Consider the following 27,130-nt stretch of genomic DNA (forward strand, 5'->3'; position numbering starts at 1 on the left):
CTCCTCCTTAATATACTCAAATGCAGCATCACAGTTGAAATATCTTTGCACAATTTGCCCCCTTCCTCTCCCCTTTTCCCCAAGTACAGCAAGATACACAAATTATGGCTGTTAAAGCAGCATTTATGTGTGCTGTGATATAAACGGGATGTTCTGCCTACTTGCATGTGATTCACATCCTCATAAGCCCACAGGAAATCCCAGCAATATTTTTCCAGGCATATCTCCTGTGCTGAGGTGCCGAGCACAGCAGGGGCTGGAGGAAAGGAGCCATTTCTGCTTGGGAAGTACTGCAGTACATAAGTTTAGCTGGGAAGGACAGACCACTGTTGTTTAGGTGTAGCTGTTTTACTCAGTGACAGTAAGAAATGTAGCACAAGAACTGAAGTATTTACTCACATTTTACAGTAATATACGTGTGAATCCTCTTACCTCAGTGGATCCAGTGAAAGCAATTTTATCAATGCCAACATGGGAGGCAATGGCTGCACCAACAATTGGACCAAATCCTGGCAAAATATTGACAACTCCTGGAGGAAAGCCAGCCTGTCAGAATAGGAATGAATGATGTAAGCACGACCCATGGAAACTGATAGAGCACATCAAACCAGGCGTGTGCTGGGAGCTCCTTCCCTACAAGGAGAGACAGAGACATGATTGCTGTCAATTATTCTTACCTCCTTGATGAGGGCTCCCATATAGAGAGCGCTAAGTGGTGTTTGTTCTGCTGGTTTAATAACTACTGTATTTCCACAGCACAGAGCTGGAGCAATCTTCCATGCAAACATCAGCAGGGGGAAGTTCCACTGCAGGGAGAAAAAAAAAAGTTGATAGATGGAAAAATGTTGCTGTGGTGTTTTGTTTTCAAGATGTCAAGCTGCTACCTCACTTATTTCTCAGGCTGATCCTCAGCATAAATCTTTCCCAGCACAAAGCAAGGATTTTTTTTAATTACTGCTATTAAGAAAGCAAAACCAGTGACCTTTCAGTTCTTTCTCTCCTGTTCAAAGAAATAGAACCCCCACCTACAATCTCCATTAAAAAAATATTCTGTTATCTGTTCATCTTTTTTGGTCACAATTTTTTATTTCACTTACTTGTTTTGCAACTGGGACTTTTAATTCCCCCATGACAAATAGATCCTGCTTCTGATATATTTGGAAGGATCTGTTCGTTCACGTTGAAGCATTTTTGGATGTAAATTTCCTATCCCTGAGTACATCTTAAGATAAAAAATTTATACTCAAAATTATATAATCCTTAATTGATGGAGTTACAATAAAAAGTCCATAAATGTCAATGCTCAGTCAAAACATTTTATTTTCTTGAAGACTTGTTACTGAGCAATTTATATGGAAGATGTTAAGAGAACAGAAAAAAACAAGTTGAGAAACTCTTTGATGATATAAATTTTTGCATTGTCATTTTAGTTCAACTTCATTTAACTGCAGCAGAAAATGTAGTGAATTATGTTATTTTGAGGCACAAACACATTGTGCATAAAGATAAAAGTAACGAGCCTTTCACATCAAGGCCTGATCCTAACAGGTTAAGTGGAAATGCCAGAGTAATTAAATAACCGTGTTTGCGCAATCGCTCTTATAAATGCATACAATAATCCCCTTTGGAAAGAGAATAGAAAATATCAGTCACAAATAGTCAGCCACTGGCCAGAATGTGTTACTGCCTGATGCATATCAGCTGCCACTCTCACAGACATCTCTCTAGCCCCTGGCTAACTTGAAAAAATACACAACTGTCTTTCCTTCACCGAACACCCAATTTTTTACTCCCTCTGTTGTTTATAAACTCTGGAGACAAAGTGATGTTTTAATTCCATCTCCAGTATATAAACCTGGGAGGGGAGCTGTAGGGCCAGCAGTGTGCTAACAGCCTGCACTACTAATGGTATTCAAGGAGAGCTTGGAGGAGTTTTATAGGGCAATATATAGCCCTGTTTATGCTACAGTGCTGCTGAAGAGCACATTTTGATGGAAGCTGGGATGTGAAAGAGGATGAGGAGTTTAGTGCTAGGCTTGCTGTTTAATTTTATTTTTGTAATAATGTATTTGCCGGTGCAATGGCCAGGGGCTGTACCCTGTGACTGGTAGCTGTGGAGGAAGTACATAAGAGATTAGCAGCAGTGTTAGGATAGGTTTGTGTGACAACCATCTTAAAGTTTTGGAGGACAAAACTGAGGGGAAAAATAAACATGCATGGTAGATGGCTGGGAACCCTGAACAAAGAGTTTTACACATCTGAACTAAACAAATCCTGGGTTTGGTGTGATCTCCAGCCTGTGGCGGAATTTCTTCAACAGATCTGTCAGTTAAGCTCAACGAGACAAGCCTAAGAGATGTCCAGCAACATTGAGGCTGTCATTTAGCAAACCCTTGTCCATATGCCTGGCTGGAAAATGGGGACAGAGGTGTGGAATCTTTCATTCCTAAGGCCCAAGTTAGGAGAGCGTGTAGGTGTTTGTGGGACGGGCATAGTCACAGACTGTCTGAGGCTGAGTGTGTTTCTCTGGGTTTCTGTGGAGTGCTGAACACAATGACCACCCCTTAACAAAGACATGAAATAGCAACAATATAAATAGGGGAAACGAGCTCAAAATTGTTAAAATAATCTTTTTTGGCTGTTTCTTTTGCAATGGAATTGCTGCATGTTGCTGTTTAGTGGTTTTGTGGTTAACATGAACAAAATAAAAAATCAGCATCAACAAAAATTTCAGAGAATGTCCTGATTAGTCCCCCAGTGCTTTGTCAAGAATAAAAGCATCCACACGATATTTTATTAGCTATACGTGAGCCTCCCATTGAAATTTCTGCCAAAGATGGTTAACTGGTTCTTCTGAAAAAGTTACCCTCTCAGTGCAATTCCCATGCACTGTTCAGCAAGATTTTATTAAGGGTGTATATTAGGGTATAGGGGCAGTATTGAGTTTGACAAAATGATGTGTTTCTCTCTCACAACAAGTAAAACAAACATTTCATGTCTTTTATTAGCTACACAATGTTAATTGTAATGATATGTCTCCTGGAGTTTCCTTTTCTCCTCCAGCCTTGTAAAAGAAATAGCAGGAAAGAATGGAATTAAAATACATCACATTCTCCCAGGAACTGAGGAGCCTGTTAAATCACAGTAAAAACTAAATAAATAGAAAGACTACCACAGCAAAGCATCAATTTTCCATAAGTTGTGTGAACATCCATAACCACTGACAGCATATTAACACTGTGTTTTGCTTTGCTTGTTTTAATCATGAGAATTCTATGACTTGAGAACTTAACTCCTAATAACAGAGCCTAAACCCTATTAGCATGTTCAAATAAGCATTTGCAGGGAGGCTGTTAAAGATATGTCAACAATATGAGCTCAGCTTTTTTCGTAATGGAAAACACACATAGCTGAGCACCGTGTTTTATGTGTCTTTAAAGAGAACTGGTTCAAATGAAAATAAATAGAAAGCACTAGTAGAGATACTCACAGGGATGATCTGTCCACACACTCCGATGGGTTCATGTCTTGTAAACGTAAAATAATCTCCATCTGAAGCAGATGAGCATGGTTACTCTCAAGTGCAGTTTGACTTGGCAGAACAAAAAAAAAATTAAAATAGAGGGGGGGAAAAAACTCTAAAGATCAGCCTTTGATGGCAGTAAAAGAAATAAAGAAGTCATGGAAGTGTTTTTTCGTGAGCCAGCATGGGAAACCTAGGTTCAGGAGCAACCTAATTGTTCTTTCTGTAGAACAAAGGGAGCAGGCATCCCATCAGAAAGCAACCTGCTTTGTTCCTTGGGGAAGAGAACAAGCTGTACAGCACAAAAATTTGCAGTAGCGTGGAAGCCACTAAATGGCCTCAGCTCTCTAAGGGTGAGAGAAGTGAAGGAAGAGTCACAAAGGCAATTTCCTGAAAGGCATGACTGGAACACAGCAATACAAAGGTGTATATACAACCAGATGTGGGACAACAGAGTGACACACATCCAGGTCATGTGCCGCTGGGGACACAGGCAGTTTGAAGTGATGGAATGATACACCACAACCTGTAGATGTGGAATGAAGGGGACAAGTTTGTGACTTGTGTCACTGCAGAAGACAATATTAGTGAGTATATAGGGGTCATCACACAGCTGTGCTTTCGCAGCTAACTTGTACAAGGCCTGTGCCAGAAATGGCCTGGAGCTCAGTAGGCAGCCAATTTAAGTTGACAGGACAAAGCTGTAAGCCACTAGAAAACAAGACAACAGGGAATAAGAAGTTTTCACAAACCTTTTGGGCAAGGTAGAGGTGAATAAATGAAGGGATGAGTATGAAGGGACCTAGTCACTGGAAACTTGGAAAATATGAGCTTTTCTTGATGAACTTTTGACAGAAATAGGAATATGGACTAAGGTCCTAACAACAAAGGTGCAGGAAAAGCAGACTGCATAGTCACAAACAGGAGATATGGATGGCATGAGGCTGTAGGGAATTACTTAATTAACTCTCTGATCTGGTAACTATTTTTTAAGGTCCTGATGAACAAAAATGGCAAAAAAACTCCAGGGGAGAGAGGTATCACTAATTAAAGTGAGTGCTACGTGAGACTGGCAGTCCTTAACAACTATTGAGCTCAGGGCAGCCTGAGTCAGGTCAAGGAATAAACAGATTTGTGATTTGGGGTCAGGTGTGTGGTCTGTGGGAGCCACTCACATGGCCCCTGCTCCGAGCAGCCCACTCAACACAGCTGGGACAAGTGGCTGCCATGGGGGCTGATGGAAGTTCGGGCTCTTTCACAAACTGCACATGGTCTGGGAGCACATGCTGAGGTTACACAGGCTGAGATACCATGTAGGTTTGTTCCCAATTGACAAAGAGCAAGAAAACAACCTGCTCTGTGTGAGGACTGGTTAAGGTATCAGTTAAGGTACGGTCTAACCAGTAGCTTTGTTAGTGTGCTTGGCCTTCATCTGTGCAAAGTAGATATACAGCACTTTTGTACCTAAATTGAGTCTTGTAGCTGTATAAACTAGCTCTGAATTTAGGTCAGATGTTTTTCAGTGAGGCTATAGCTGAGGCAAGGGCTATGCTAAAGGCACGAGCTGAATGTGCCCCTTGGCCTGCAGTGCTTGGTCATCTAGAAAAACTGGAGTCTCTTAACTTGGAAAATCAAGTATGTGAGAATGATGAGAAGGTTGCAAAGGCTTAATGGCAGGAGATGATTTACCAGGATAAGAAAGGGTCAGACAGCGGAAGGGAGTAAGAGGAGCAGGAGAGATTACAGGGCTTTTGCTCCCATTGTTCTGTCCAAGGCGGGGGTCTGTGCTTTTCCTCCCGGGGTGTGAAGTGTCAGGCAGGCACGGCCTCTGCCCCATTCAGTCCAGAGCTGGAGCCACCCTTGTTCAGTATTGGGGAAGGACCTAACTTCACAATGGAGAGTGTGTTTTGGGAACCTGCTGCAATGTCCTCCACCATACATCTGGTAACAATAAACAGGTTAATCTATAAAGTTTCTTGGGTTTAAGAAAAGACTTCAACTTGAATTTGATTAGAAATAACTTATTTTCAGGTCTGCTTATTTCTATCCATATACTTTACGGGATTTGCTCAGCAGAAATCTGAGCTAATGCACCAACTGGGGGCCAGATACAGAATAATTATGAGAAAGGTAACAGTAATCTGCATCCAAGACAAAGGACAGAGCAGAGGAAGTAAAGGAGGGAAGGAAAGAGAGAAAAGAGATTCACGTCAGGAAAAGGTGGAAAAAAAGTTTTCAGTTGGTTTGCTCTGCATTGACAAAACATTATTGCACCATTTTGATCTCCAGATCACCTTCCCAGTGGAGATGAGAATATCTGTGTCACAGATTGAGATGATCAGTTTGGTTTTCCATGTTATCTTTCACAGATGATAGCAGTGGTCCACAGACCATAGGAAGATTCATCAGCCCAGACAGAAGCGAAGTCGAAATACAGAGAAGTACATACAAGCAAAAGCTCAAGAGGCATACAGAGGAGTCAGCTAAAAATACCAGCTGGTACTGGGTAGTACTGAGAGGTGGGTTCTCAGCCAGAAGGGTGGTGGCAACACAACAGTAACACAGTTACGTTAGCACTGTCTGACTTTAGATTGTCACCGCATAATCATTGCCACTTGTCTGCGTGCTTCATAACACAAGTTATAGATAACCTGGACCTGCTTGCCAGCTCAGGCAAACGGTGGTTAATCCTTCCCAACGTGGGCAGAACGTTCTTTCCGTGGAGCAGCACCTCCCATGCAGAGCTGCTCTCCCTGCTGTCTTCCACTAGACTCCAGACAGCTGCCCTTTTTGACACCTACTTCCAAAGTTCATCATCTACAGACATACTGTCAAGATGGGATTTTTGAGGCTGCTTTCTAACAGTATCTTTGGGAACATATGTGACTTCAAGTTATTCAGGAGCCTCGGATATCTCTGGACAGGCCAAAGATGGATCCAAGAGCTGCGTTGTCCACAAGCCGTTACCATGGTGAAATAACTCCAGAATTAAGTGAATCCCTTATTCTAAACAGTGAGCATAGAAAGCTCCCTTGTGCTTAGAAATTACATAGGAAACTTTAAAAATGTTTTAGAGTTTTAAGATTAGTTTATACAAGTCATGCTAATCACACTTATTCTAAGTTGCTACGGCTGATGGTTGTTACTCTTACCCTTTACTAGCTGGCCTCCAGAAGAACACTGCCTGAAAGGAATCTGACACTGATCCCTCACACAATCTAAAATTTTGTGTTAAAAGGGTTTTTTAATATTCTCAGCTGATGTAAACTGACATTCTTCAGTCCTCACTAATATTAATAGAGCAAGATCAATTTGCAGCTGCTTAGCACCTGGCCCAAAGACTTTAATTTTTTAATCAGAAAGCAAGCCTCATTTATCCAGGGATCTCACTTTGGGACAGCAATATCTTTCACAGATGTGTTTGCTCAGATTTCCATCAGGAGTCTCCATCCTGGATATTTTATTTGCATAACAACCATCATACAGTCCCATGCCTCATGGAGCAGGACACAGCAAACAAGTGGGTGAGGAGAGCTGAGCTGGTTCTTTGAACTGTATCATATCATATATTGATTTAAAGATACATTTCTGCTTGCATTCAGTTTATTAGTTTAACAGTTTCTAGTCCAGCCTCATTCTGTTTTAGTTTAAATCATCAAGGCTTTACGCATGGGAGCAAGCAAAGGGCAGTCTGAAGGTTTTGTAGCTCTGGGACCAAAAGGAATGTGACTGTAAAACGCACTGTTCTTCTTCTACTTGTCTATCACTTGCCTATTTTTATTTTAGAGGAAAAGAAAACCTCAGCAGAAACAGATGAAAGACTGAGAGGTTTCAGATTTATTAGCACACTGAACAGAAAAAGGAGATTTAATAGTGTTTTTATTTTGTTTTTGTTGTCTTGTTTGTTTACCTTTGATGAGCTGATGGTAAGTGAACTTAAAGAGCACTGGCTTTGTTCTAAAATAGCTTTGTGAGAATGACAAATTTATGGTGTGAAACTAGATGGATAAGGAGGAGTGCTAAAGCAAGAGGAAGAACTAATTGATATCCTGAAAATCTGTGAATGGACTTATGATTCTACACTACTGATAACTGTGTTAGCACAGAGTTTGCATTGAGGAAGGCATGCTGAAAATGTGCCTTCCTTTTGCCCTCCTCACTGAAAAAAAAATATCAATTTTTATCCTATACAGTAATTGAAAAGAATAAGCAGAGTATATTTATTCTCCTTAACCTGGTAATGGCTTTTGGTGACTGACCTAATTTCTGCGTACCTGCAGGGCTAAGGAGGGAGAAGGAGGCATTCAGTGACCAGGGAGTAAGAGATTAGGGGACAGGAAATTTGCTGAATATACGAATTTATGGTGTGGTCTGCACTTTTGTATGATTAAATGTGAAGTGCAAGCAGCAAAAATGGGATTTACGAATCTCAGCCTAAATGGCTGTGGAAATCTTTGAGTCCTTGCGGAAGAGTCTACACCTGAAATAATAATATTGTCATTTCTTTGGTGAAAATAAACTAGTGCTGATAAACACACTGCAGTTTTAATAAGGTGAAACATCACAATGAGTAACACTGCAATAAGAGTTACATGATTTGTTTTCCTTCTGAAAATTTTGGGGGCACATTTTCAATTTATCTGCTTGTCTGTCTTTGATAGTTTCGTGCTTTGCTGTGCAGAGGCAAATGAGTGCACTGTAGACAGCGTGTTACACAGTGTAACACCAGGGAAATATGTGGGCAACCCCAAAATCCATTTACCTGGGAGTGTGACTAACATGCTTGTGCAATGAACAGTGTGCACCATGAAACCAAAAAGAGCCCACAGAATGAATGTTCGTTTTCCTTAATATTTTTCTAAGAAATTATTTTATGCAGGTGAAAGATGAGTACATTTATCTTAATGACTGCACCTACAGAAAATCATTCTTTGCTATTTTGCCATGTTGCATAATTGTAGCACTTGGTATATCTAGTCCAGACTGCAAATGAATATGTTTGCATCAGAAAATGCAGCTTGTATTTGTTAAACAACTGGGAGGGAGGGGCAGGAGGAACAGGCTCTTTAAATAAAAATAATGGTAAGGATTTTTTCTTATCTCTTTAACAAAAAGAACATAATAATTTCCTAGAACTTATAAAGATTTATCTCATACATGCAATATAAAACTCATCCCACTGAATAATTTGAGGTAGCATATATAACAAAGCATATCTGATATATATGTAGTTCTCTATAGTAACATTACTATCTCTCTCAAAGTATAAATTAATTTAGATCCAATGTTAGTCCCAAGTAAAATTATTTGCATAAGCAGTAAGAAGACAAATATAAACAAGTTCTATATGTAAACATACTATTTCTTTAACAGCTACCATTATTTTCATGAGTTCCAAGGTATTTGTCAGGCTTATACTGCATCCATTTTTATAAGTGTGTCAGTATTTAAATGCAGGTATTGAGCTGTTTCCTTCTCAGATGGTCACATGCATAAGAAACCAAGCACTCTTGAGATGTGCACGTAGGGCAGAACAATAGCAGGGCATCTTTCAAACGTCTGACTTTCAAACATCTGCTTCAGCAACATACTACACACTGTAAGACCAAACCAAGGTTTCCTTCTCCATTCCATGAAGCTGTAATCTGTTAAACCATCTGGCCATGAAAAGGTTTAGGTGCTTTAATTCCCCTTACCTACAGGAATGGTCATTCCATGGATTTTGTCTGCCCAACCGGCATAATACCTCAGGGTTTTTATGACTCCCTGGAGATCGACGTAGAAAGCTTGCAAGAATGGTTTACCACTGTTCAGGGATTCCATAGTCTGGAGGACAAGAAAAAGGTAAGAGATATAAGCACAGTAACATTTTTGGACTATTGTACTTAAGTATTCACCATCTTAACAGCTCTCCAGTCATGACAGAGATTTTAATGAACACCAACCAGTTACATCTTGGCATACTTTTACCCCAGAAGTTTCAGAACAATTATCTGATCCCCTTTGTGTACTTCATTTTGCAAATGTGAACAAAAAGCATTTTCCTTAAAAAAAAGTGATTTCTTCTGGAGTATTCTGGAATGGCTATGATTTTAAGAACATGTGTGAGTTTATGTGTGTTTGTTTATCTGTCTGTCTTGTGGGTTTATGTGTGTATCCACATGCATGTACATGTGCCTTTGTGTATTTTGAACCTAATAGCCACTGTGTTTGGTCCAGATCTATAAATGCTGAATTGCTTTAATCAGGAGCCAAGATAAAAACGCTTGTCAAACCAGGTTCTGTTATGTTAATGATAACAGCTGAGAAGGGGCTCCTTGTAACCCCTTATTAATGATCTGAATCCATAAAGAGAAGAATGGACATATCCCTCTTTATATAATTAATGTGAATATAAAAATTTCTCTGTATGGCTGCCAAGACTCCTGCTGAGGTCTGAGATATCTATACTGTACAGCCAGTTTATTTATTGCCATCAAATAAACAAACTCTCCTCTAGGGAAGCTCATAAATTAACAAGCTAATGTCCTTATTTTTAAGTTAATATTCCTAGTTTTTAAAAGTATCTTATAAGCTGTCCTCTTAGGGGTTCTTCATTTAGCAAAAAGAATCCAATAAAATATCCTAAGATGTTGTGGAGCTTAACTCATTCTCAATAGCTGTCTAACAGAAATCATTAAGAATGGGCAAAGGACGCCCATGTGTAACACACCAACCATCAAATGAGTTTCTATAGAGAAGAATGGAGGCCTAATTCTGCACTGACTTATATCCCCAAGAGCAATTAATGGCATTGCCTGCAGTGCAATTCAGTAAAGAACTTGGCTCCAGAAATAAAAATCAAATGACAGGCCGAGTAAACTTGATTTGCTGTGCACTTCCTTTTCCCTGTGGCGATTTTACAGTATACGCTGGTGGTAAGATGATTTAAGTGTTGACAAAGCTGGAATTAAGATGTTCTCCGGCTTAGTTCAAAGCAGTTGACATGCGGAAAACAACATTAACAATGCCACTGTTTTGATGGCTCCATCCACCAGCGAAGCAGTGCTGTACCCAGAACTCGTGTCCCCGGCTGAGTGCCGGCCAGCGTTTCTCCTGCCATTTCGGGAGTGGTTGCACCAATCCCTTAGTCTGGCATTTTTTACTCTAGAAAAGTTAGAATTGCAGACACAGACGTGTGTGCACACCCTGCATCTGTGTGATGTCCAATTAAAAGCTCATTTGAGCCCATTGGAAGGCTCCTGTTGACTTTTATGTGCCTTGGATCAGGCCGTGAGCAGACAGCCAGACATCTCGGCCATGAGGCTGAGTGTGGCTTTCAAATACAACTCATATCAACACATTCGTGAACCAATTTGCTCTCAGAATGTAAAACTGACAAATGATTTGACTGTTGATTTTCTTGTGCCACTTACAGCAAGAATTGCCCTGTCTCTCTCAACCAAGTCTGCCAGCTTATCCAAAAGATGGCCTCTTTCCGATGCATCCATTCTCCTCCAAACAGAGCCCAGAGAAAACGCGAGCCGGGCTGCCCTCACTGCTTTGTCTGTATCGACCTGTGAAGAAGGAAGTAAAAAACTGAAGGCACAGAGGTAAATAACATACCCGGGCTTACGAAACTTGCTGTTGTACAACCTTCCTCATGTGATGGGTTTTAGAACTATGATTAATAAAAGAACTGTCCAACAGTTCTGTCCTGGACCGGTTGCTTTGATCTATTTATACATTTCTATTATCTGTTATTTGAACTATTTATACATTTCATTTTATACCCGTTCATGGGATGCATTACCTTGTCAGCTTCCTGAATCTCACAGATCTGCTCTCCTGTTGCTGGATTATATACTGGGAATATTCTCCCACTTTCGGAATTCTGCCACTCATTATTGATGAAAATCTAGAAAAGGAAGAGAAGTCATTAGGCCTCCTGCATGAGCAAACTGTGATGTATATAACAACAAGCTCCCAGGAAAGGCTGTAGATTCTAATACAAAAGACCTGAAACTTATTTATGTCTGTGAAAATTACAGTTTTCAAGCATTCAGGCTGAGGTCAGCCCCCATGTCGTTCTGTAGCAGTGTCACTATAGGAGCAACATCAGATTCCAAATAACTTGGTTAACATTCAAATTTGATTCAAAAACTGTAACAGATAGACTAAAAACAAGAAGTACCTGTATCAGACAAAAAGCCTTGAAACTGCTGGAGACAAGACAGGGATTTGGAGTAATCATTCAGTTCAGTAAGTAAACATTTGGTCACTGATACAACCCAGTCAAGGCTGAATAATCTCAAACATCACAGTTCTTCAATACACAGTCAGTTAATTATGGCTACAGTGATGGCTTGCAGCACAGAACTAACTTGCTTATCTTCTTGGAACAATGGAAATTGTTAAATTCTCTCGGTGTTGATATCATCTTAATTGTCACGGGCAAAACAAATTTGAATGGTAATGGTGCTGACAACAGCTGTCTTGAGAAAGGTAATGACAAATGAGTTTATTTAAAGTAGATTTTTACTGGTAGCTGTATACATGTCAGTTGTTTCCTACTGAATGACTTTCAAGAACAGGATGCAATTACTTATTAGCAAATATGAAACAAGTCACTCCAGGAAAATGACTGAGTGAAAGTTTTTCCAGGTATTCAGACTCTTCCTGTCTTTTAAATCTTCCTAAGAACAAAGGTGTTCAAAAAGTCCAGGTACCATAGGGGTTTCTTGGATTTCAGGTATCAATGTACTTTCATTGTATTCCATGAAAACCAACTTGAAATGTGTAAGGGGACGTTCTGGCCTCATTGAAATAAATGGGAATTTTACTCCTTACTTCACTGGAGGCAGGAGTTCACACCTAAAAAAAAGGAATTCACCACCCTTTTTTTTTTTTTGCATATGGGGCTGTGTTTATAGAGACAGGGACCCTTTGAAAGACTGAGGAGTCTCAGTTCCAATCAGAGATACTCAGGTGGTAGAAACTGGACAATCTTTTTACAGATAAAGGCACAGATATGTCTGTAGAGTTTTCATTTACCAGACATGAGCTTGCTCAACCTATTCTCCAAGCCAAATGGAAGCCCTGTAGCTGTGTTCTTTCCAGCAGGGCTTATTAGCTCAGGCTCAGTGCCACACTAACTGCACTGACACAGCTTCTGGTTCAGAGCTGCCTCATGTCCAGCTGTCTGAGGACATGTGTGGAGGGAACCTGTGTCTGCCTGGAAAAGACCCTGGAGGTAGAGCCACTGTATATAGCAACAATTACACGAGCTTTTGCTATTATGGATGCTTTTGCTATTACTGTGTTTCCTCCTCTTCCCTGTGCCTCCAACTTCAGCCACTGTGCTGTGTGCCCTTCCACCCACTCCAGAGTCTGTTCTTTTTTTACTTTCCCCACTCTTTTGTTTAGGTTTTCATAGGCTGCTGAACCCAGGACCTACCACACCACTACCCTTGCTTTCTTTGCATGCTGTATTTATTCTGAACCTGTTCATGTCCTCGGACTTTAAGCTCCTCAGACTGTGCTGGTGTCTTCCTGCTCAGTGATCACACTATTTGGCAAACCCAAGTACTGGCCCATTAGGACATTTTGGAGCTAAATCAGCTAAAATAAGATAGTGAAAGGATCTCCAGTATTATTTCTAGTGATTAACACCATATGCCAAAACCCTCCAGTGTATTATTGTCACATTTTAGACTGTAAGTGAAAAAAAGAAACTGAGATCTATGACCTGTGTGGAGGAAGGATTTTACTGTCATGCCTTTCATTGAGTTAACTCTGCACCCAGTGTGTGGGGGGTGCTGAGGAGGAAGGGGAAGGGAGAAAAGCTCTCAGCTTCAGAAGCAGATGGCCAGAGGAGATGTAAGCATGTTTGTTTAAGGTGACAGTATGTACATAAACACATAGGCTTCTTGTGTGAGCTGTACTGAAAGAATAAAGCAGTTCAGCTGAGTACAAGGACCTGAGAAGTCATGGCAACTGCAATTCAGGTACTTCCCTTCCAGAAGTCGTCTGTACTTTTTTAAAAGGATTAAAAAATTCTGACTCCATTCTGCTGGGATTAACACCTATCATCAGGTTTGCTAGTGTATAGGACACGTATTTGTTCTTAAAATACATTTCATCATAGGAATGAGAAATAGTGCTTTGGAATTACAAAAGAGAGTTGCAATTCAAATCAGTTGGAAGGAAAAGGTGTATTATTTTACTGAATGCTCCATTTATCCCACAGATTTAGAAAAAGAACTGTAAAAGTAAATATTTCAGATAGGACATGGGAAGGATCTATTTGGCATAAAGTTAGAGCTGAAGGCAAGAGAAATTGCTACTGTTAATGGTTAATGTTAGTTTCTTCCTGTTCCACTTTCTATAAACAAGGTATTGCCTATACAAGCTCATTACTGTAAACTGAGCACATTTAAATTGGCAGTAAAATCAGAGTATTTACTCTAGTGCACAAATAAAGTACCTAGTCCCATGTTTTGGAACAGTTTCAAGTCTTGAAATCCAGCAGCTGGCGTCTTTACAAGCAAAACCTTGCACTTAAACAATTCACTTTTGAAAGTTTTAGGTGTTCTGTGTCAGGTAGTACCATTCAGCAGATATTCCTACCACCAAGACGCAGATTCTTTTGCAATAAATTTGCATTCATAGGGGCTTTTATAACTCTTCCAGCACTACTGACTCCAATGGCTGTTGATTAAACGTATATATCCTGTACATTTAATCTGACTTTCATTATGGCCACTTCGTAAAAATGCCATGAAATGGAGAAGCGATGACACATTGCAAGAACAAGGAATCCCTGCAAAGCCTCAAATAGGGTTTTTTTCTGCCTTATTTATAGTGACCATGGTGAAGGCTAACTGTAAATCAGGGAGAATATTTGACAGCAAATGTTCCTATCTATGGATTATATATAACCCATCCTAAACACCAGATAAAAAAGGGGTAACCCTGGAAAAAGAAGGGCTTGCTTCCATGTAAATCATGCTACAAATTGGACAACACCCAGTGAGTTCATTGTTCAACCTCAATTGTGAAGGCTATTCACATTTACTATTCCCCTGGAATCAATGTTAATTAAGGCTGACTTGGGCTATAAATCAGCCTTTGGTTTTTACAACTTAATTCAGCATTAAGCATATATATGTAAATAAAAGGTAACTGATTAACCACTTGAGTTTTCCAGGAGTTACTGAGGTAATTTGTTTTTGTTTGAGTCCTAGTGTTACCTTTTGTGATATGCAGTAAGGAAAAGAAAAAGTGTGTAATGTGTCATGCATTTGCTATGCGGTATTGTGGTAGTTAAATAATCTGGCCTGTTGGGTGCTATCAATAGCACTGTGCCAAAATGAAAAGGGAAGGAGGGAGCATTTGAAAAATCTTGGAACACACAAACATTTTGTTTGCCATTTACTCTCAGCAAAGCCAGTAACTGCAGTAATGTCAGAGCAGGAAGATAAAAGGCAAACTTTCCTGCTTTCCTGAGGTGTCCCTGTCAGTGAGGTGATTTGGCCAAGGACAAAGCCAACCGGCAAAACAGTCAAGGCCTCTGGTAAGGGAGCAGTTTGGCTGTAGTTGGTGCTCAGTGCTTTAAGGAGGAAAATAAATACATTTGTTCCCCTGTGCTGCCTAAGGGAACATGCAGGTCGGGCAGCAGGTGAGGCACAGGTGGGTGAGGCTGTGTGTATGTGAGGTGAGGGCATTTCAAACAGGCCCTACAGTGGCACAGGTGTGCTTGGAAGCTCCTGGTTGCCCCTGTGAACATGCCCTTGTGAAGTGTCATCATTCTCACGAGAGCTCTTTATAAAGATCTCTTGGCTACTTCTGTTCCTTTCCAAATGAAAGAGGGAGAGGGCATGAGATTTTCCTAAAGAGAACAATCACATGGCTCCTGGTACTGACAATAATCTCTTGTTCACACACACATGTTCTCATAGATCTTTTGATAGAACTTTGCAAGATACTGGTCCCATCATGTCTTTGCTAGGTTCAAATTTTGCCTGGGGTTACTCACATACAGCCACTGTTGACAGGGTTCCACAGGGAAGCAATCTGACCCACCCTACAGGCCACATGACTGTTAGAAGCCTTTGAGATACCATATCATACAAAAAAAAATATACAGAGGAAAAGTAAAATTCAAAGTTATTGTGTAAAAATTCCAAGTTACTTTGAGACTGCTGACATGCAGTTGGGAGGAAATCATACATTGCATTTTGCACAGCCCTGTGTTTCACAAGCATTGAGTGCTGAGTTCCATAGCATTTTGGATGCTCATCAGTTTTGAAATCAAGCCAAGAGTAAATGTTTTTAGCATAATGCAAAGCAAATTAAGCTTTGCAAACAAACAACTACAATGTCTCGTTTAAGTAGCCATCTGTCCCAGTTAGCTTACTAATAATTAGCAACTTAATGTTCATTTCAAACCATGCAGGTAATTGGAGTGATAAGTAGTCAAAGAGGATGGGATGTGTACAAACCCAGGCTGGACATTCTAATCTGCAGTGCAGTAGTAGCAGAATTTAGACCAGGGAGAAAATGGACAGGATTTTGTTTTTCAGCACTATTTACCACTGAGAAAGTACAAAACAACTATCTTAAACATAATTAATTTAAATATAGCACAGAACAAATATCTTTGCAGCTCTTACTTGAAGAAGCTTTGGTTTCATGGTACTACAGATTCCCTCTGCTGTTCAGCTAGGGGCTAGCCCTGGATTTGGGAAATGGAACTGATTTTTACATTCAGTGGGGATCCCTGCATGTTCACTGCCTCTCTCTCTTTTTTTTTTTGGTATTGTCTTTCCTTAAAACATACAGAAAAAAAAGTAATTTGGGCTCTCTTAATTCATAGGAGTAATCAACACAGGTGGCAACAATGTAACTTTCCATTTCCTTTCTTGAAAATGTTCTCAAATGATGTGTGAGTGAAATGATGATCTACATTCTTAATTCGATATTGCTTAGTGATGATGTCATCAGGCATTTTCCTCAGGCTCCCCAGCTGTTTAACTAAGAACTTCAGCCAGTGGACAGACAGTGGCCCAGCATTCAGCTCTTTGGAGGTGGAATTATTTTCCCATGGATTTAATAAACAAGGGTTTTGTGCTGTTGCAGCTCCAGAAATGTTTTTTGGTACAGGAAGAGGATTTTAACATCCAAATAATAATGGCTTCCCACAGGAGATTTGGTTCTGGATGAATGGAGGAAGGAATGGGAATTTCCTAACTCAATTGATTTAGTAGCTGGTTATAGTTTTGTTACATCAAAGATGTTTTTTTCATATGTGGATTTTCCTTAGAGAGCCTTTGACGTTCAATCTGTGGGGATGGGGGAGGGGACATCAGATGCCAAAGTGCTTTATAGAAGAATCACAGCTGTTCAGCCCTCAGCATCTTCTCAGAGCTGGAGGCATTAACAAATACACAATGGCACTTTTTTGGGGGAGAGGGGACATACAACAATTTTAGAGGCATGCAAAAAATCCAGCAGCAGCATTTCCCTTGGTAAATACTGCATAACATCCCAGATACCGGGCACCTGTGCCTCAGTCTGGTCAGGAAATTTCATATCCTTTCCCATCTCGGCAACTTCATTTCCTCTCCTTGGGAAACATTTCAAGAGTCCTAATGATTAGTACAATTGCAAGGGAATGAAGTAGATGGGATTGCCAATCAGAGGTGCAGCTTGTTTATTTTCACAAGCCTTGTTTTCCTTGACTTTTATGGCTGTCTTGATACAGCAAATCTCTCACGTTCTAGCCAGAGAGTGTTGTGAGGCACTCCTGGGAGTGACTGGAAACCAACAGCTGGCTACAGAATCAGTAAAAACCTGGTTTATAAGAAGGCACTAGGAAAGCAAAAGCGAACCCCAGCATACTGACCAGCAATGGACCACTGGTGCCATTTTATTATATTTTATTTTATTTTATTATTTTATTTTATTTTTAAGAGGATTGTTCAGGTGACCAGCAAGAGTCACTGCTCCTTGGTGGCAGTTCACTCTGAGCCAACATCCCCAAACATTCCCAGTGCAGAAGCTGAGGGTAAGCTGTGAATGAGTCTCTCTGGACATGGCTGCATGGCTTTCAATGGACACACCTCCAGGAGCCAGGGCAGGCTGGCTGAGCACACAGGCACAGGTGGTTATTGTGTCTCTCATTTGTGGTACCACAGAGCAGCATCAGCCCTCAGAAGTTACCCAGGTTTGGGTTCTTGTAATGAGATGCCTTTCAGCTGCAGAGCAACTGTAGTTGTATGAAGAGTAACAGTGAACTGTACATGAGTAACAACTTTGCACCAAATTTAATTCTGGTAAGCAAGCTCCCATGGGCATAGCTGGTTTTCAGCCACCAGAGGTCCAACCCCACCCAGAGTAGAACAAAAGGAAAAATCCAACTGTTTTCAGTGGGAGCTGAATCAGGCCCCAATTGAGGAAAAAGAATCAGTGGCAACAGCCTCCGGAGGGATGTTTGTACTAGGAGACAAAGCTGTTTCACTGGAAACTTGACACATGCTCTAGAGTCTGTGAGGTCTGTAAGGCCAAACAAAACCAGAACATGTAGACTTTTCTTTTTCCTCTTTAGCTGCTGGGTTGTCCTAGCTCCTTCCCTCTCCTTACTCACACCCCCCACACTGTACAAAAAGAAAAATTTTGAAAAAGAAGAAGAGCTCTATTTCTAAGGCTCTGTGTGCTTTGGGAAGTTTGTTCTTTTTTAACATCTCATTTGGACCTCAGAGCCTGAAGGCTTTTGGCTATGGGGTACCATAAAAGGGGCTTTCCTTCATAAATCCAAACTGGAAATTTCACTCAAGAATTCTAAAGTCCAAACTTTGGAGTGTACCGAGAGGATTGGAGAATTTTAAACATTTACAAACATACTAGAGCAGGAGGATCAAAAAAGTCAAATTGGAAATAAAATGCACAAGAAGTGGATGAGGCTGCTCTGGTTTTGCTGCCAGTGCAGCAGTACGTCACACTCCAGTAGAATTAGGTTTACACAACCTGAGTCCCGTGCCAAGGGTGCATGTCTGATGGGAAGACCAGGCTGTCTAACTTTTCTGGATGTAAATTCCAAGTAGCAAGGCCTGAGTCAACCCTACCGAAATCAAAAACAGTCCTTCAGATCACTGGACTTTGGATTAGAAGCCAAGTATTTAAAATAAGTGAATAACATCAAGGTCTCAGCGACGTTTCAGCCTGCACAAATGAAGGCAGACTTCTGTGTGCCAGACATGAGCTGGAGGAGGATTCACATCATCCAGCACCTAATGGTGGCAGAGGCTCAGTCTCTTCAGTCCCAGTGGGGTGCAGGAGAGGGTAAGCCCTCCCTTGGGGCAGGATCCATCTCTGCCCTGTATACAGGGGCTGCTGCCCTGGCCCTCTCACCTGGACATGTTGTTTAGGTGCTTAAAGATAGATATGGCAAGACCCCTGCTGAGCCAGCTCCCAGAGGGAAGAGCTTTGGAGAATGGTACCCTAGGAAAGGGGTGTGATGGGAGGAGAAATTGGAGGAATCCAGGGTGTCTGAGCAGCAAATGGAATCAGAGAAAGGGTTTGAAGCCTCCTGTCAGTCTGCTGTGAAAGTGGAATGTAACATGATTTCTTCTCCCCTATGTCCCAAATCCCTCACACCAAATGTTTGACCTGCCTGTCTTCCTGTCTTAATTAGTCTTCTGTCTTTCTGGGAGTTGGGTCTGTCCTTCTGCAAATGGCAGCACATCAGACAGGGGAAACCTGTCATGTTTGTTTTCTAAGCTGTAGGGGGCACCCATTTGAAAAAACTCCCGGCTTATCTAAACGTTTTTGTTTGTATGATTTTGAATTAGGAAGTGTGAGTAATTAGTTAAGAAGATTAAATAAGTCTTAACAACATGCAGTAGCGTGCTTACTTTCCTCCTCCCCCCCAAGTATTTCCTGCACAAAACCCAAGCTGCCAAACTGTGATGATACCCTTTTCTATTTTAGTTTCTCACTGTGCCACATGCTGATACAGCATCCGTTATTTCAATTCAGTCTCATTAAAGGGATTATTTTTGTGCCTGGTTGTTCAAGAAAATTAATCTAAAGAGAAGAAACTTCAGATTCATTGTCTGTTGAACTATACCCACCACAAACATTTTACTCCTTTTGGCTGCCTTATTAAACCTGTGGGAAGAAACTTTTCTTACAGCACATAAAGGCTTCCCTCCAAGTAATTTTTTGCTTTTTTTCAGTTAATGAAAAATTTATCTGCTGTTAGTAGCACAATACAGGAGCAATAACATAGCTCGGGTAATATTTCATGTATTCTTAAGAAACTAAGCTCCCAAGCTTTACTTATCCTTTCATCCGTGGAGCTCTTAAATTGCTGGAGAAGAATATTTGCTCTTTCTTAACTGCATCAGAAAACATTGCTTGTGAAACCAGGATGACTAAAAAATTAAGACTGCTCTACATTTTCACTATTAACAAAGAAAAGCCATAGCTGGATGATTAGGGTAAGGATGGTAGTGTTTTTTATGGAGTATGATCCTTGGTGTCACTGCACCTTAAAAAATGAAATAATGAAAGATTTCTAAAAATCCACTAAATAGAGAGCGGAGATTAGGGAGTAATTGTTTACAGAATCAATTACTGAGCTGTCACTGGGCTTTAATGAAGTTGTGGCTATTAAGAACTCGATCCTGCAAACCCTTCCACATGCACTCATTTGAAATGGTGGGAAAGAGTAGGGGTTTGTACAAACAAGACTAGTCTTAGTCCGTGTAGTTCTCGAGTGTTTTGCATTGTTTGTGCATTGCAAGTCTTGTGTGCTCATTCTGTGTGACAGAAAACAGTGTGAGCTGTTTATCTGTACATGGGAAACATGCTCTGCCATTTGAAAGAATCTAGCAGATCCGCACTTGTAGGTAACTGCCATTTTAAATGCTCATCACCAGGAGCAAGTTCTCACTTAGAAATTAGCTGTGATGCATAAATAAATATTCCTACTAGGATTTCAGGCGTTATAGGCAACACGGAAAAATACAATGGGCAATTTTATTTTGACTTAAAAGCTCTGCCTGAGAAAATCACCTTATAACTACACATGAGAAATTGCTGGAATGTCAGCTTCATTTGCAGTGGCCCCTTATGGCCTGATCACCCTCCCTGGCACGATAAATCACTGGCGAGATCCTTACCTTAACACGTTTGATCTCAGCTCAGCAAGACTTGGTTTTGATGTGAAGAACTCCAGATCTGTTAGGTCAGAGACAAATAGCAGAGCCACTGACCTGCAAAGTGCTAACTCTATATTAGACCCAAGTGAGCAGCCTTAAGCTCCTGAAAAGTCTGCCTTCACTTCTGTTTTGCATCCTGAGTATTGTTGAATGTTACTGTTAGCATGTTTTCTAAATTATGCCAGTGACGTTTCCTTTTGTGTCGTTCTGCACATACAAAATCCACAAAAAATCAAACAAATAAGCATGTGGTGTGAGAAGAATTGTCTTGGGTAAACTGTTAGAATTATCTGCACTTTAGGGCAACATGAAATAAAACTCTGTTTATCAGTTCTTTACCTTATTTACATATATGGCTTGCACTGGACCTTTTTTACTTAGACCACACTTACTAATATCATAAATAATTATATTCACCAGTGTGCTCAGTAAGGTGGTTCAAAGTGCCTGTATCTACATGTCTGTACACACAGAAATTCAAACTACTCCTAAAAAGAAAAAATCCAGCATGTGACATTTACATTCAAAGTCTGAATTTTCACAAAGAACAGTTTTGTGGCCACTAAGTTTTGCAGCCTTGGTTTGAAACTATTCCTTATTGTCCTGGTTAAACAGTCACTTATCTCTACCACAGTAAGCAGGAGTGTTAGTCTACCAGAAAATTGGATGTTCTTAATGGGCTTTGGGGGAGAATAGCTTTGCATCATCAGCATTAAGTTAAATCACATTAAGTACCCACTTACAACATAGGGATTACCACTTATGACATCTTTGGTGAAAGCCTTTAAAACAAATTGTTGTGTTTGTTAGAAGAAGCTGTGAGATAACAATTCCCAGAAGTCTGATTTATAAACCCTTTTTGCTCTTCAAGAAGATGCAAAGGAACCCAACACCTCTCATTCAACACTGCAATGAAATCTCTCAGGCTGGAAATTCTTTTTAATAGAAAGTCTTGAGAAATACTGATTTATTTACTTTAGAATGTTCTTCAGGGGAGAAGAAAACTTTAGCTACATTCCCTTTCCTCAGAGTTCAGTTCTGATTTCTCCTCCAGTTCTTTCTGTTGAGAAGTCATTGCCTTTATATATACAAAACTGGAATAGGTCATTCTGGTTTTTATTATTCATAAGGCTGATTGGGGAGAACTGGGCTTAAACTGTCAAAGTATCCTACTGTGCTTGGATACCTGACAAATTTACACCCCAAAGTACACTGTGGTGCTAAGACTAAAATTGGATGTGAAGCGTTCTTGCAAGAGCTGATTACAGTCTCAAGCAAATAAAACACTTGAGGGTATAGCAAAATAATGCCAATGTTTAAGAGAGTTTAACATTTTTATATATGACTGCTGAGCTATTCTGTACAGAGATGTAGGCCTGCAGGAAAAATGAGCTCTTCTATTTACCTTTAAATAGAAACAGACTAATAACTTTGAGTATGTAAATTAAAAACATGACCCTCAACTTTTTGCCAAACATGCAGCATTAAAAGCACGGACTAAGGCAAACCCAAAATCTAACTATACAGAGATTTCCTTAAATGAGCAAAGTGCACTGAAAGTCTTGTCAATGAAAAGGTTTCCTTAAAAAACCCAAATATTCATATATGCAGTCCTGAGATTCCTCCTCCCCCCCTTCCTTGAAAATTCATGTTTCTTTTCCACTTTCTAACCAAACTCCATTTTTCTCTGCTGGAACCCCTTGTAGTGATATCAGAATGTGGGCAAACCTCATTAGTCTCCCTGCTGTTTACAAGACAGGATTTATGCTCAGTGTAGTGAACACAATGACACGTGATCACTAAATGGCTAAAATCACCATCAAGAATTTAATCTGAGAAATTTTTCACCCAGGCATTGCAAATACTATTGGTATGTAAAGGCATGGAACCCAGCATTAATTACAGCAAACTTGTCGCCCCATGCCCACCCTTCTGCAAGGAGCACACCAGAGACGAGCTGCTTGTGAAGGTTAATGTCATGCAACCTTTGGCAGTTATCTGGTATAAGGTTATGTTGCAAATTCAATCCAGTTAAGTAATAACTAAATTCCCCTGGGACTTAGCTGTAGTTAAATGTTGCTGTTCCAGGTTCACTGCTTTTAGTCTCCCTAAAGACCGTTTAGGCAAACAGCTGGAAGAGCTGACTACAAAGGTTCCCAGTCACAGGGAACCATTCCAGGAAAGCAGGTAAAGGCTTCTAACCAGGAAATAAGTTGTCAAAGGATTTGTCCTGTTGCTCCCTCAAGGAAAGAAATGAACTGAGACTGAGAGCAAGAGCGTGAACACATTTGTGTTTCATGCAGAATCCCAACATTAAAAGCAATTGTCTTGGCTGGTGGGAGGAAGAGCTGTGCTGCACCCGTCAGTGGGCATGTTCTGAACTGGGCTCCTGGTTGTCATCCAAATAGCAGGGCTTTCCCTCTCCCTCCATGTTGGAGTGCCTTACTAAAACAAAACCTTAGAGAAGCGAAGAGAAACAATACCAGCACCAATTCCAGTACTGTCACTGCACGGCACCGATGGAATGCTCCTCCTAACAGAGAGGTACAGAGGGGAAAAACATTGCAAGCCCCAGTCTCATCTGAACTCATTATGCAGATCTTGCAGCAGGGAGGGCACTGCCTCCCTGACAATGCTCAAGGGAATAACAGAGACAACTCCTCATAAGGTGACACAGAAAGAGGAAAAGAAAGAGCATAAAGAAAGGGGTATTTTCATCTATACCGTGTGTGTGTGTATAGGTGAGCACACAGAGAAGTGTGCAATTAATGCCATATAGAAATGCAGACATGCATCCACATGTAAACAGCGGCTCTGAAATCCATCTGTATTGCCATTTCCCAGAATACTATGTACAAAAATAGATGTTTGATCTTCTTGTAGTCTGGCTGGTTTAGCAAGAGATCCTGCCTCTGACACTGACCTACTGTCTGAGTTAGTCATGGTTACACTCCCACAAATTTAAACTCCCCCATCTGTGAAGAAGCCTTGTCACCAGTTTTACAGTGAGGCTGAATCAATTAATGCTTTCTGAAAGATTTGATGGAGCAGAATATTAACACTTGCAGTTGAGTGAGGCCAGCTAAAAATCTCTTTAGTAATGTAACAAATGGATTTTAAAGTCACTATCAAAGGGTTGGACCACCAAGACTCCATCAGCACAGCTAGTACGTTTGTTGTTAGTCTTATATCACAATTTCAAATGGACTAGTGAAAAGGCAGAGCTTGATTCTCACCTCTCAGGAAAACAGCATCCCATAAACATCACAAAAGAGAAGAGGCCCTCAAGTAGCTGTGGTAAAGTGTGATAAGGACAAAAAGAGGAAGACCAACAAAATGTCAAGCACTGATGGAAAAGGGGATGAAGGCTTAGCCAGATGTCCTGACAAACATGTGTGCTTGTTTCTCAAGGTCCATGCAGGCTATTCTGGTACAGGACTGCTCCAACCATACCTCACAACTGAAGAAATTGAGAAAATTAAATAAACCTCTTGATTTGGAAAGGCAGGTGGTAATTTCTTGTGTGTTTCTAACAACTCAAGAATAAATTTAAACTATTTCTGCTACAGCTGAAAAAAAAAACCACCTAAGCAAATGTGAAATGCATATGTTAAGGTATACTGGTAAGCTTTGAAAATATCCCGTGGAATCAGGACAGTGCTTTTATGTCTGGGTGCAAGGAACGTTTAAAATAGACTCCAAATATGTTTCAGACAACAAAATGAATTGGTTCCTTAAAAAAAAATAAATCTATGTATCCACCTGTCAGTTACATAAATGACTTCTCAAATCAATTTGACAGTATAAAGAGGTATTAAACCTAGTTTAAAATTAATTTCTATTTTAAGGACTTTTTACACTAGCAGAGTGGTAAATAAAAGTGAGGTGCAGTGCCTTGGGAAGCACTTTTGTGGTTTAGCTGAAAAGACTTCACAGGGTTTCTCCACTAACTAGATCACAATTTTCATCTAGGTCATGTTATAGTTAGGAAATAAAAGCACAAGTGCCAATAAACCAGCACAAGAAACTTGAGTGTGAAAATGTGTGATCTGGACTGGATCACAGAGAGGGGAAAATTAAGCAATTTTTTTGAGCATAAAGGGATGAGAATTATCAGAGGCATAGCACACTTGGTATGTTTAAGCTATGTAGGGAGGACAAGTGAGGCTGCAGAGAGGGGGGAGCAGCTCCCTGTGCAGTGCATTGCGTGGGTACTGCCTGGAGGAGAGACATAACACGTAATATAGAGCCACAGATAGGGAAGCAATGCAGATCATGAAGGATAATAACAGGAGTGAAGTGGTGACTTCTGGATAAGAGCATCTGAAGTGACATTGAAGTGGCACTGAAGAGGAAAAAGGATATGAGGGCAGTAAGACTGGTGCCAAAATAACCACATTTTAGTTCAGCGAAAGCTGCACTGAAATAGTGTGTAGAGAACAGAGTTTTCTGTATCCTAATGTAAACAGCATTTGACATATACCTGTCAAGGACTAAAAATTGTGTCTGAACCCCTGAGAAATGGTCGTCACGTAAATAATTCCAGCTTCATTGCAGGAGAGAAACACATGAAGAAGCCCTACTCTCTGGGATACTAAACTTCAAGAAGCGGATTTTTTTTTAAAGAGGAAGTAACTTAGAAACTCCCTGCTTGAAGCTAGGAAATTAAAATCCTTAGAGTCAGCATGGAGGCTTAAGAATGTGAAAGAGTCAAAGAAGATTTGCATTCCCAAGGCTAAAAACGGGAAGCACAGGCAAGAAAATAAATGGGGTGGCTAAGAAGGATGATATGAGAGGAAAAGTAGGCTGAAAAAAAAGAACCTAAGTACTAACTTTAAAAGACTGCAAAACACAAAATAAAATAAAAACAAAAACAAAAAACACAAACAAACAAAAAACCAAACAAAAACAAAAAAACAAAAAACCAAAAAAACAACAAAAAAACCCAGAAATTGCTACCAAATATTCTGAATAAAATTACCAAAAAGGCAACACAAATAAAACAGTCAGGAGGAGCCAAAGTTAAATAAATAAGCAGATGTAGGCTGTGGGAGAGTCAGTGGATTCTGAAAACAATCAGGCTATGAAAGGTATTAAAGGGAGGCTGAAGGTGTTTCCAGAAGTGGCTGCTCATTTTGTGGGGGGGATCCTAATTTGGCTATATGAAAGTAGATTTTATTCCTCGCCAAAATTTAGAAAAGTAGAGCCACTAGTTGGAACACTAGAGGATGACAGATAAAATACTTGTTCTACAGAATCATCTGTATTAAATCTAACAGTAACAGTATATCAAATAATTTAGAGTCCAGGACAAGCCGCAATTGTGCTGCAAAGAGTTGAATTAAAGTTTCTGAAATAAAAAGGAATCCCAAATGCTAATGCACCTCAGTTCTTCCAGTTTTCAAAATCTAAGGCATCAGGAATCACACAAAAGCCAGTAGGAGTATACCAGGGTAGTGGTGGGTAGACGAAAATGATGATGATGATGACGATGATGATGTATTAAGTGGTGTTTTTCCCACTAAAGCACGAGAAAACAATGCCACAGCACAAACCTGGAAGAACTTTTCAGTTGGAGAGATCTATTTCAGATTAAATGTACCCCTGAGGTTTTGACCAGCTTTAGTCACTTGGGTCTAAATTTAAGGTATGTTGACCTATTCACAGAAGTCTAAAAATACCTGTATTTGCCCAAAATAAGAAATAGTTCTTCTTTAGAAAGAAATCAGTCTCACTTTAAAGCAAAGCCCTTACCTGTGTAAATACATGTGTTTGGAATTTCTGTATGGAAAGGCACTTTCTAACAGCTTCTGAGTAAAAACTGAAGAATTTTGTATAACCACTGCCACACGACCAGAGCATGGCAAGAGGACAGTGCCCCCTGGCATCCTCTTCCCATCCAAGTTCAGCAAAGAGGCTGCAGCCTGTTCTTCCATACAACACTTCCTACATCTTTGGGACTTTCCAAATGGATTTCCTTGTAACTCATTTTAAATTAGGGCATACTAGAAATCCACATGGAAATTAGCAACTCTATCCTTTCTGTAACCACAGCACCTGCTGTAAGCCTCTCCACAGCTGTCCCACCAGCATCCCTTTAGAGTCTGAGTTCAACTCAAAGTCTTCATTACCTACGAATCCCTCGCAGATTAAGGTCTATATACTCTGGTGGTCAGTGAGGTCCTTGTGTTTTAACCTCCAGCTGAGGTTCAACTGAGATTGAGCTGACCTCAAACGTTTTTATTTGGGTCACAGATTTTGATGTGGATCGTTCTCTGAAGTATTTTCCCACCTCAGTCCAACAAAGCTGGAATGTATTATGTTTCAAGTCATAGGTAAAAATATGGTTCACTAGACTCTGTAAAAGGCACTGACTTCAAGTAATCAAGAATTAGGTCCTTTT

General features: G+C 40.3%; 1 protein-coding gene and 1 long non-coding RNA gene across 5 annotated transcripts in view; one reads left to right on the plus strand and one right to left on the minus strand.

Annotated features, from left to right (window-relative positions):
- LOC113947563 overlaps positions 1-27,130 on the plus strand; it is a 123,635-nt gene that overhangs the window by 90,669 nt on the left and 5,836 nt on the right. For both annotated transcript variants that reach the window (XR_003527797.1, XR_003527798.1), the window contains exons 4-6: positions 5,893-6,042; positions 9,226-9,367; positions 10,941-11,115. This is a non-coding gene — a long non-coding RNA (uncharacterized LOC113947563). The remainder of the gene's footprint in view (positions 1-5,892; positions 6,043-9,225; positions 9,368-10,940; positions 11,116-27,130) is intronic.
- ALDH1A2 (aldehyde dehydrogenase 1 family member A2) overlaps positions 1-27,130 on the minus strand; it is a 73,581-nt gene that overhangs the window by 18,299 nt on the left and 28,152 nt on the right. For 2 of the 3 annotated variants that reach the window (XM_027644229.1, XM_027644228.1), the window contains 6 exons: positions 11,316-11,420; positions 10,939-11,079; positions 9,220-9,349; positions 3,491-3,552; positions 678-806; positions 433-546 (listed from right to left, as the gene is read on the minus strand). In XM_027644229.1, coding sequence (XP_027500030.1) covers positions 433-546; positions 678-806; positions 3,491-3,552; positions 9,220-9,349; positions 10,939-11,079; positions 11,316-11,420 — 681 coding nt within the window. Of the gene's footprint in view, positions 1-432; positions 547-677; positions 807-3,490; positions 3,553-9,219; positions 9,350-10,938; positions 11,080-11,315; positions 11,421-12,561; positions 12,674-27,130 lie in introns of those variants that run through there. The other variant, XM_027644230.1, reaches the window with a different exon arrangement.

Source organism: Corapipo altera, unplaced genomic scaffold, assembly GCF_003945725.1.
Source record: "Corapipo altera isolate COAL_440 unplaced genomic scaffold, ASM394572v1 50, whole genome shotgun sequence".
NCBI lineage: Eukaryota > Metazoa > Chordata > Aves > Passeriformes > Pipridae > Corapipo > Corapipo altera.